The sequence below is a fragment of the Diadema setosum genome, chromosome 19, assembly GCF_964275005.1.
Source record: "Diadema setosum chromosome 19, eeDiaSeto1, whole genome shotgun sequence".
Classification (NCBI taxonomy): domain Eukaryota; kingdom Metazoa; phylum Echinodermata; class Echinoidea; order Diadematoida; family Diadematidae; genus Diadema; species Diadema setosum.
The window spans coordinates 5458253-5470326 of NC_092703.1; the positions used below are offsets into that span (position 1 = coordinate 5458253).

The 12074-nt window shown below is 37.7% G+C and overlaps 1 protein-coding gene across 1 annotated transcript; it reads right to left on the reverse strand.

Annotated features, from left to right (window-relative positions):
* On the reverse strand, positions 1 to 7686 carry LOC140243050 (uncharacterized). The gene is made up of 7 exons (XM_072322789.1): positions 7533 to 7686; positions 6577 to 6812; positions 5771 to 5889; positions 4861 to 4905; positions 3484 to 3603; positions 2607 to 2717; positions 1 to 114 (listed from the first exon to the last, which is right to left on the reverse strand). The coding sequence occupies exons 1-7, from the start codon at positions 7655 to 7657 to the stop codon at positions 16 to 18; spliced, it is 855 nt and encodes a 284-aa protein (XP_072178890.1). The 5' UTR covers positions 7658 to 7686; the 3' UTR covers positions 1 to 15.
* Positions 7687 to 12074: the final 4388 nt, after the last annotated feature.

Here is a 12074-nt window from a genome sequence, read left to right on the forward strand (position 1 = left end):
AGAGATGTCTGCCTGTCATTGGTCGTGTGGGTAAATCTTTTTCAACCAAGGTCTCGCCAGGTATCGTGAGCCGTCGAACGCCTCAAAGTATTCATCGATCTGGGAATGTTCAACCTGCCAGACGAGAAACAGGAAAATGTGGAAGAAAATGGAAATGATCAAGGCAGTCTAATACAAATAAAAGATGTATATACTGAAAAAGAAAAGAATCACATATAGTGAAAGCAATTGCCAAAAGAAGTAATTGATGAGAGCAAAACAAGAAAAGCCCATCTGAATAATCAAACCTGTCTCCCACAGAAAAAATAAAAAATGGTATGCTATTTTAAGATACAAGACCCAGAAACGTTGCTTAAAAAACAACAAAGGTAAACAGAACAATGGGTGTTAAACTGTAGCAGCATTGGCTTGAACAGAAAGGAAAAAAAATTTCAAAGGCTGATCTTCAAATAGAATGTATCGCTTTTTTTCTTTCTTTTTTCATAAGACCACTGAGTGAGTACAGAAAAAAAAGAAATGTGAACATTCTAGTGAACAATGAATGCAGTTCAACAAGTGAACTCTGGAAGAGCAAGACAATTATATCTTTTGAAAACACTTGACATACTTTACTAGGTATTGTAAGGTGTGTACAACAAATGCTTGCACACCAGAAGCATGCATGTGGAGCCTCTAGCGTTGCCTACACAGACATCACTTAAAGGGATGGTACAGTATTGGTGGAGATGAGAATTGGGCTTTTAACTTTTTGCGAGATACCAAGAAAACACATATGAAATAGTACAGAGCATAATCGGGTTTGGAATGACTGAAACATCCAAAAACAAAGTAAAACAAAGCAATCACAATAAAGTGTGGGTCCCACACTTTATTAGAATTGCTCTTTTTTGGATATCTCACCCATTTCAAAACCAATTTTCATCAAATAAACGTTAAATTCCTCATAGAATTACATGCTCTTTTATATTTCATAGGAGGTTTCTCATTATCTCACCAAAAAAAAAAAAAAAAAAAAATGTTAGAAACCTGAAATTAGGTCTCAACCAAAACTATACGATCCCTTTAATGCTTCCAGTTTGGACAACATGAGTGATACAGTCCTATGTGCTAACAAGTATCTCTGAAATTGTGTGAAAATTAACTTGTGAACACCCCAAACAAACAACAACAACACACACACACACACACAAACATACAAACAGAAATTAACAATACACAAAAAAAGACTTTCTATGCTAATTTGAGAGAGGAACAATAAACATTAATCCTCTAAAATGAGCACTGATATGGGAACGTGAAAGGTACGCCTATTTCGCGCTTGTTTTAGTCCATGGACGAAATTAGCTAAACCACATATTTGACCCACATTACCTTTTTGCAAATTTGGTCCAATGGGCATTATTATTTGACCCACAAGTCCACTTTCTAGAGGCATCAAAAACTCAGTAGATGGTACATGAATGAAAATGCACAAAAAGTTTTCCAAGGGTACCCACTCCCCCCTCCCCCCCCCCCCCCATTCCCATGAACTTTGCCTCTATGCCAGACACTTTATGTGCAGTATTATTCATGATTATAATATTTCATGAATAAATAATTTCAGACAACTTTGCATGTGGTTAGATTCATAATTGAAAACAGCATCGATGGAATGATATATATAAGCAGCAACTGACTTATCAGGAGATCATGGTATGTATACCCATGATATTTTATCATCTCCGCTACTACTAAAACACTGAATAATGAGTGTTTTATTAAAGGCGCATAGTCCCGGTAGTGTAGAGGGCGCTGGTGATGATACTGCCGATCACTGTTAGCATTGATACAAAGATTGCAGAAATTGAGCTGTCATCAAGAGTAAAGCGCGTAGGTGTTGCTAGGTAACGTTGCCTTTGTTGTCTTCTCTGTGCATCACACAGTCTGTAGTAATGCCAGGGTGTGTGCATATGTGCTTCTTATTATGACATCACAAAAGAAGTTTGCTAAAGCTGTCATCCCCCTCAGCCGAATCGGACCACTGACTACAGTGGATCGGACTTCTTTGGACTCGGGGAAATGGGTCACAACATAAGCGCTAAAGAGGAGTTGATAGCGTTGGTCTCTATAGGAAACTTGCGCCGTGCGCCCAAGTACGCATTCGACTAAACCACCGGGACCATGTGCCTTTAACATCTATGTTGACAATTTGACGATAAGTTGCAACAAAAACAACTTGATTAAGAATCAGTGATTTACACATGAGATAAGTAGTATCCCTTTTCAGGAGAAAAGTAAATGATATTCCCCCTTGAAGTTAACAACATGCACTTGTGCTATGGGAGTTGTTCATTCATGAAAATAGATTTGGAGCAAAACAAACTGCATATAGTATTTTGAAGGGGCACGTGAACGTCAATGCTAGCATGTACAAGCTTGTAGAAGGCTCATCAAATCAGCTTCAGTGATGTTAGTGAAACACACAAACTCAGCATAGACAGAAATTTTCGTCAAGGGCCTGGACTGAAATCAGGCAACTATTCTCTCAAGATATTTGTCCCAGCAGGCATGAGAAAGCTCATCCTATGAAGCATCCTGCTCGGCTGGGCCGGCTTGGCTGGGCCTACCTTAACATTTTCTACAGATTCCAGAGCCTCTTGAACGACATAGGCCGTGGTGAAGCTCTGCCGATCTTGACCATTGACCAGAATCATGTAGTTTGGCTGAGACAAGAAACGCTGCAATTTAAGGGAATGGATCAGCAAAAGTCTTACTCGCCTTCTTCCACTTCAAAAGAGAAGTAAATAAACATACATGTATAAAGAAGACAAAGAAGAAGTAGAAAACAGGACATGATTTTAAAGCTGTACAAAATCTGAACTATAGTGAAAGCTGTGCCCTGATCTATTTCATGTCATGATAAAGGAAGATTTATTGTCACAATAGGAACTGTACACACAGCATTGCAGTGAACAAGAAGACTCACAGGTCTAGATTGAGAAGCTGACACAACAATTCCAAGTCTAACTATGAATCATGACCTCTGGCAGTGATAAAACACCTAACAAATCTGTATAATTTGTTGTGTATGTACATTACTTTGCACATCTCTCTCTAGGCTCCATGTCTCTCAAATTTAGAAAGCTTTGATAAACATTTAATATGGGGGGAGGGAAATCCCTTTTTTGCACAAACTACAACATGGTCAAATATTAAAATATCCGCTTGCTTGCTCCACTTTGTGATGCTGTTGAATTTTGCTACAGAAATAGAGAGAGATGTCCATGCAAAGCAAACTTGGAAGTCTGCTGTTCAGCAGTTAAAATCTTGATTGACTATCAAAAAACTTTCTCTTTAAAACTCAAATTCTTCCAGACAAAACATGCTCTGGCCAATTACCTCAGAGGTGTAACCACATCATGAACGCAATAAACAGGGCACCACTTGCAACACCATAGTCCAATTCTCTACAGCCTTAGAACGATTCCAACATCACATACTCACCATGGTGGAGACATGCATTAATTCGAGGTCCGCCTCGCTAATGTAGCTAACAAGGAAGATTGGGATGTGAACATCGCGCAGATCGATCAGAATGGCATAAAAGGGGTGTGATAGGGTGTGCTAAAGGGGCAAGATGGGGGGAGAAATGGAAGAGGGTGTGTCCAAGGAATGCATAAGGGAGGGAAAGTTAACAGAAGAGTTAAGTATAACATAAAAGAGCATCATGCATATCATTCAACTGGTATTAAGATGTGGGCTGTTGATCTGATGATAATGCATCCAAGTGACTCCAGCAGGGGACCATGCAAGGAGGGATATTGGGGATGAAACATGCAATAGCCACAAAAGAAGAAGAGGGCAATATAACATCAACGTATCATGCAACAAAAAGTGAACAAAAAGAACCAATAGGGTTTAATATGGAAGACGGAGATTAATCTGTAATTCAACATAATGGTCATGTTGGTTTTAATGACCAACTTTGGTCCAAACCAGTAAATTATAGAAATTCATTACTTTTTATTCATTTCTTTTATTTTGAGTGTTGGTTTTTTTCTTCTCTTTACTGACAGTGGTAAAGTAGCAACCACATATGCCAATTAAATGATAACATAATGGCCTCCTACACATAAACAGATTTATTAAAAAAAGTTATGTATGTGTGCAATTCCTTTTCACTTTCTTTCTAAAATTGCGGCATAACTAAAAATAGACCAATTTAAGGCACTCAACATGCATGCAGCATAGAGAACATGTTTGATGAAAACGTGAAACACGAAAGCTATAACTAAATCAGCACAATACCACATCGATCAATGTATGCAAAATGAATAATCACCCACATTTCAAAACAACCGGAGAAAGCATGGTTCTTAAAATGTTTGCAGAGTGAAGATGATATGTTTCAAATTTTCAAAAGTTCTTCATGTGGCTGCCATATGGTGAAACATTTCCCTAGTAAATCAATTAATCAATAACAACAAATGGTAAATGGTCTCTTCTTGGTCAATGGGACAAAATTTCATATTTTGTCAAAGATGAAATGGTCTTGTCAACTTAGCTTTGCCTCAATGAATAGAACTTCTCATCTTTTATCTTATGTGAAATCTTGTATCATCACCTGTGGCCTTTCACTTTTGCATACTATTGGCACTCGAGAATAAATGTCACTTTAAAGGCAACATTGATTGCATACTGTAGGTACTTGTATGCAGAGAAAGGCGTTATTACTCAAAATAAGTTCCTCTTCGCTATTTTTGTTGGGAATACAATGTTTTAAGTATTCAAAAGGCAATATGAAGAGTCATGCACCTTTAAGCATTTTCTTCTACGTATCATTCATTTGACTGAATTCATAAAATTTCAATTAAAACTTACTTTATTTTCCGGTGGTATATGTTCTTTTATCCATACTTCAGGTGCCTAATAGAAAATAAGGTGAGAAAACATCCTAAAGCTGTAAATCAAAAAAGCATATTCTGAATCTATATCTTACAAACAAATTTATAAACAGTCAGCTGGTCATGGAGGAAAACTGCTCTAATCTATTTTCTTTATTTTTTTTTTTTCAAGTTCTTTAGTTCAAGTTCTGTTTTCTTCTGACAGCCTCTTCAGTTTCTGGAGGTTCCTACACATTCTGAACAAAATCTTTTCTTTTTTTTTTCTGTCTTGAAACGAATGGCTTTTCTACATCACAAGGCCTGGGAAAGACACATTAAATTGATTACTTGCTGATGTCTTAAAATCTATGACCTTTTTTCACACCAGTTCATGGAAAAGCATTTCTAAATAGGCCACTTTGCGTAAATAAACTTTACTTTTCTCTACCCGAGAACCTTGAAAAGAGCCAAGCAAAATGCCCCGTTTTTGCTTCTAAATGTAACCAAATTTATGGATATTATTTGTGTATCCAACCTTTGAGGGCCTGGTAACGATTGCATTCACTTGTACACAATTAATGAATTTCAGTGTTTGGAATGCACTTTACATGCATTACTTGTTGCTATGCCATGCAAGTCTTTGGGCAATTTGTAAAGTTGTCACGAAAAGCCTTTCTTATATAGGCATGCAGAAAAATTGAATATGTACTGGTTGATACACAAATTTCAAAACTTTAAATGCAAGTTGTGGCTACAGTATGTTGGACAAACTTTAGACAAGCTTTCTGATTGTGGGAGCGTTCATAAAAGGAAACAATAATCGGTGAAGAGGGAAAACTGCTGACCAAGGAGACATTTTTTTTTTCTTCTCCCATTTCCTTGGTCCAGCGCTAAATACATGTACCTACCTTTACTGTTAAATCCCATCCTATGATGACTCCCCTGTACCCCATCATTTTGTTTCGGACGACCTGACCAACCCGAAATTTGACATGTCTTGGTCGAGGACTTCTCGGTTCCGTTGAGCCTGAGGAAAAAGAAAGGGAAATAATTAGGGATTTGTAAACAAGGCATGATTATTATCTGCCATTTTGGTGAAGCATGTTAATGTGGAGAAAACTGTTGGCACTTACTTTAATTATTCCGCAGTATTTATTCAGACTATACAATAGACCGGTTCTGTAATGTACTCAGATTTCATGAATACTTTGTTCACAAAAGTTGCCCAAAGAACCACAAAGCGTGCGGGAGACTTGCCCGGCATAGCAACAACTGAGCGAATTCTTACCTATGGAATGTAATGGGAGGGAGCAGGTGAATGAAATGCTTCGTTACTAGACTGTAACACAAGAAATATCCATAAATGACATTACACCGAAACGGTCTTTATAGATTCGTATAGTGTCCGATGTTGTTGCAGATTTTTAAGGGGGGATGGCATCACAGCATGCAATGCAAAGTACTTTACAAATGCACTGTTCCCTCAAAAAAAGAAAAAAAAAAGAAACAAAAAACAAAACAATAACATGCTAAATACTGTATCAACATGAATACCAAATGGCACAAGCGTATGGCACTGGTGTCAGCTTGCATGGATATACATTTATGTATTTATTTAATCCTATGTTCAGCTGTAGTTGTTGATATGGACTGGAAAAAAAAATGAATACAATCTAGTCACAAGTCATAATCAATGGAAATTATAAAAACTCACTTCCATAGTACCCATTGCTCTGCCGAAATTTCAGGACTTCAATGGCAGGGGATTCCCCTTCCAGGTCATCATCGATGTCATCATCTGTGACTGGTCCGCCATGCAGGATCTTCTCCCCGTACTTCTCAAAGTGGTCCATGAAGTTTGAGAGTGTGTTCCAGGCATTCTGGCCTCTCCTCCGCCACCACTCAGGGTTGAAAAACTTTTCCTTCCAAAGGTGTAATTTGTCAATCAGCCTGCGAAGAGAATAGCCCCCAATCAGTTGGAAACAGACGATGAAGCAATGATTATTTAATGCACATTGCAGCTTTCTTTCAACAGTTGCATTGTTAAGAGCATTCTGGCTTGGCTATTAGATGCAAATTATCATTTATCATTTACTCATTTTCCAGTGTGTGTTTATCTCCCCCAAAAACAATCAATCAAACAAACAAAAAAATGAAAAGAAACTCACCACTGTGTCATCTAACAAAGGTATTTTAATAAGAATTTTATTTGAAACATTCCAACACAGGATAAACACAGAAAACAAACACTCTGAACAATGCTTGTCTACCGATGTTGAATTATATTGAGCAAAATGAATTTAAGACTTTTTTTGGGGGGGGGGGGGGAGGGGTCACAGGACCTGCAGCTTGCAGCCTCCATCTCTGTATGTTCTCAACGAAAGGAGTGTTTTTATTTTCGTGCCAGTTTCTGAGAAAAGTTTCTACACCGTGAACAGTTACACATATGTACACTTTTACAGTAAATCATGTACAGGCACACTACACACACAGACCTTGTATTAAAGACACACCTTTATTTTGTGTACTATGCAAAGCAATTTTACAAAGGTTTCAATAATATTATTGAAATTACAGTAACACTGAACACAAAGTTATAATTATATCTGTGCATCTGTGGGAGTCTCCCCCCCCCCCCCCCCTTTGGACATTCCATCAAGGTTCACGTACCCTTTGACCTCAAGATTCCTTTCAGTGCTAGAAATGGGCTTCCACTGAGTCAGGATGTACTGGGCTGGGACAATGAGTAGAAGCAGAGCCAGCTGAAAGATCATACCACGATTTAGCGCCGGCATCCTGCTCACTGTCTTCTGCCAGCAGAGATGCTGTTACATGTAACTCAGTATCCAGGAAACTGCATCATAAATAAACAAAATATTGATCTTATAATAACAAAAAAAAAAAAAAGAAAGAAATATGACTTGGTCTGAATGTAACAAGGCTGACATGAAAATTATATGCAACCTGACCCGCATTGACCCACCAAAGTCAAAGATCTCCTTGCATGGAGAGTGGGTGTTAAAGGACAAGTTCACCTTCATAGACATTTGGGTTGAGTGAATGTAGCAATATTAGTAGAACACATCAGTGAAAGTTTGAGGAAAATCGGACAATCCGTTCAAAAGTTATGAATTTTTGAAGTTTCTTCTCAGTCACGGCTGAATGAAAAGACTACTATAGCTTGTGATGTCACATGTGTACAACGTTATAAAGAAAGAATAAAAAACAATCCAACATATTTCCATTTTTCTCGCATAACAAAAGAACACTCGACTTCTCTCTTCCAGAAGGCAGGGGGAATAATATTACCCTGATACGTCAGTACACAAGTTGAAGAAATTTGCACTTTATTCAAAAAGTAAAGTTTTGTGAAATTCTCTTTTCATTTTCCTTATATCGTTGTACGCATGTGACATCATACACTGTAGTAGTCTTTTTATCCAGCAGTGACTGCGCAGATATTTTAAAAATTCATAACTTTTGAACGGATTGTCCGATTTTCCTCACTTTCACTGATGTGTTCTAATATTGCTGCATTCTCTCAATCCTTATGTACATGAAGGTATACTTGTCCTTTAATGACATTCTAGCCATGCACCTGCTTAATGCTTCCTCCCACAGACCTAGGGACACCCGCAGCAGATGTTAAAGGGACTGTACAGTACTGGTTGAGGCGAGGATTCAGCTTGTAACATTTTGCAAGATATTTAGAAACCACTCTATGAAATGTTAAAGAGCATACAATTCTAAGGGGAATCAAAAGTTTATTTGATGAAAATCGGTTTTGAAATGACTGAGATATATCTAACAACAAGGTAAAACAAAGAGATCCTAATAAAAGTCGTGGCCTGTCAATTTCATTAGGATTGCTTTTTTGGATAGTTCAGCCATTTCAAGGCCAATTTTCATCAAATAAATGTTGAATCCTTCTTTAAATTACATGCTCTTTCATATTTCATAAGAGGTTTCTCCTTATGTCACCAAAAAATGTTATAAACCTGAATCCTCACCTCAACCAGTACTAAGGAATAAAACAAGCAAACAACAGGGACTACCAGTACTCTGTACAAAAAAAGTTACTATTCACCAAACTCAGGCTATGTATTTCTTTGCTTGAATTTATAAAAATGGGTGAAGTGAATAGTGCTCCATTCCCCCTTCAGAAGGTAAACGTGTGATACAGATGTGTAGCTACAATAAGTTAAAATTCCTTGTTGACACTGCACTAGTGACAACCATGAATAAAAATGACAGCGAGCATCAGCATGTAGTCTGAGCGTACACTTCAAGTTAAGATCCTTTAGTTTGAATTCATTAAGGTTTGCAATACAGGTACACGCTTGTACAGTGGAAAACCAACAGTGGGAGGGCACTAATATTATAAGACCATCGTTTTTTCTAGGAGCATGTCAAGAGTAGCCTGTGATCACAGACCTGATTTAGAAAAGCAAATATTTGGAAATTCAAGAGTAGTGAATGAATATTAATTATATGCTACAACAAATCAAATCAATGCCACTACATAATCGGCATAATCTTTGTAAGAATTATTCATCATTATACTAATGCCCATGCTGCCCACACAGGGAGCGAAGTGAGGAGCGAAGGGAGCGAAGGGAGCGAAAGGTACCGCCCCTACACTGTAGATTGTTCTAGTGACATAGTGTTATTTCATCGAGTACTCATTCATTGGCATTACAATCCAGATCCAAGCATTTTAGTTTACAGGACTGTCAGTGTCAGTCTGCCACCCACTGGCTGTACAATCACATGTGCACGGTCACATAAATTCACACACACAGTCACAGACAGTGTCAGTGAGACACAAACACCATTTTGATTTTTGAACACACACACTCCAAATCCAACATGCTCCAATAGGTGGGTCCATTATTCACCAAGTTAAATCACTGGCAAGATCTGGGGTATTTTGTCTACTTAATCGCCTCCCCTGAATGTTGTCTGCGCATCATCACACTGCACTGCACTGCACTGGACTCGAGCTGAGTCTACGTCTGTTACTGCCTGGTCCCTGGAGATTCAAATAGGGAAATCAAATGACACACGATTTGCAATTGATGGGACTGAAAGCGGTGATTCTCAAATACCACTTCAGATATGGCGTAAAGGTCCTGTCATTTCCTGCAAAATAACTTTAATATCAAAAGCAACGGATGACAATATTTACCTCTACGGAAATTTCGTGCTGTCACATCGGTGATCGTCCTCACTAAGCATTTCGCGTTAATTTCTCTACAGACGACATGCTGGTCAATCAAATTTTGCCACGATCGCTTAAAATATCATCCTCATTTATCACTATTGTTATTCTTTTGAAATTTTTATTTTGCTATTCCATCAATATTAACTAGTTTTATTTTTTGATTTCTTTCAAGGAATATAATATTATTGTTTATTAAAAAAATGTCATAGCCAAAACAAAAATGCTTTTTTAATCTAGATATTTCTTGATTAGGGAAAGAAACGAGGATTGTATTGCTTCCGGTGTAGAGATCGTGAGAAATCATCTCTTCTCGCAAGGATAGGAGAGGTGCCAATGCGGTCATGTTTTGATTCTAGAATGCAGTGTGGGCTCAAAATATCTCAAGCTGAGCTATAACCAAGTAAGCCTAATGTCCGGTTTATCGAGATTCGTTGTACTGCTGTGATTTTCATTTAATGACACTTTTATTGATTTTTCAGAGAGGGGGTGTGTACATTGAGAGACCGAGCTGACGTTATTAGAGATGTGGTGGTGGATCGGATGGATGATCACTGGCATGGTGTGGCCGTGGGACACGAGAATGAATCGTGTGTAAAGTAGTAGTGAGTGTATGTAGTCGGTTGTAGAGAACTTCCACCTATGCACACTCTGCATGCACTGGTTGTATATAAGGTCACGATCACGCAGGGAGGTGTGGTGCTAACTGTTAATACGCTGATACGGCTACCCGCGGTACCGCGGCCATTGGGGTGGTGGTTGTAAATTTAAATGTGTGGTGTTTAGATGACTGTGAATGTGAACAATAATTGGAGACATAACTTATCAACCATGATTACTATTATGAGTTGTATCTAGCACTCAGACTAGACCAGTCTAACTAGACCTAGATCTACGTCGCACGTCGTTAGGTGTGGTGGTGTCCAATGCAACGCATCGACAGACGACACTCACACTGTCTGTATGGTTGAGGGGTCTAGATATCGCGCACGAAAATTTGAAATGCTCTTATAATAGAAGTTATTCCATAGTCGTACCTGAATTTCTCAATGAATATCACGAAAATGCAGAAAAATCACCTCCCAGAATCTCCTGATGATACGATGACGGAGTAGTGCGCTGTCGCCGTTTGTATGTCGGACTTTTTTTATGCGTTCAATTTCTCGGGGTATGTAAAGATCGCGCAGCTGCCCTCTGTAGTTTCATGCGTGAAAGTGTCTGCCCCTCTGCGGCTGTAACGTGCTCCGGCTTTCGTAGAATATTTTTTCACTTGATATTAAATTTGTCCCTGTTAAGCAACAGCAGTTTTACCTAACTTGTGTATATTATTGTTATTATTATTAAATGTGTTATTATTATTATTATATGTGTTATTATTATTATTATATGTGTTATTATTATTATTATCATTATTATTATTATCATTATTACTATTATCACCACCACCATCATCGATCATCATAATCATCATCATCATCATTATCATTTTCATTATTATTATTATCACTTCCACCACCATCATCATTTTATCATTATTATCATTATTTTTGTCATTGATATTTTCATAATCATTAATGATTTTCATTTATAAAGTTTTCTTACAATATTTCTAATCACTTTAACCAATAATATACACGTAATATAAAATGGAAAAAAGTAAAATATGAACATTTTTTTTTGTGTGTGTGTGTGTGTTTGTGTGTGTGCTTACCCATTCGTCACCCTCTCATTTTCGTCACCCATTTGTCACACTCTCATCTAATTTTTCTTCAGTATCATTATGGCCCTCCCCTGTCACAAATATATCACAAGTTAGCGCAAGAAATCACAAGCAAATTCAAATTGAAATCACACTTCAACTTCGATAGACTGAAATATCTATTCCTTTGTAATATTATAATCGTTGTGTTAAAATTTGACTTAAAACAACATTTATTAACAGTATTTCAGCGTAGCTGGCAGCATACATTGTTCTTGTGTATGATGACGTC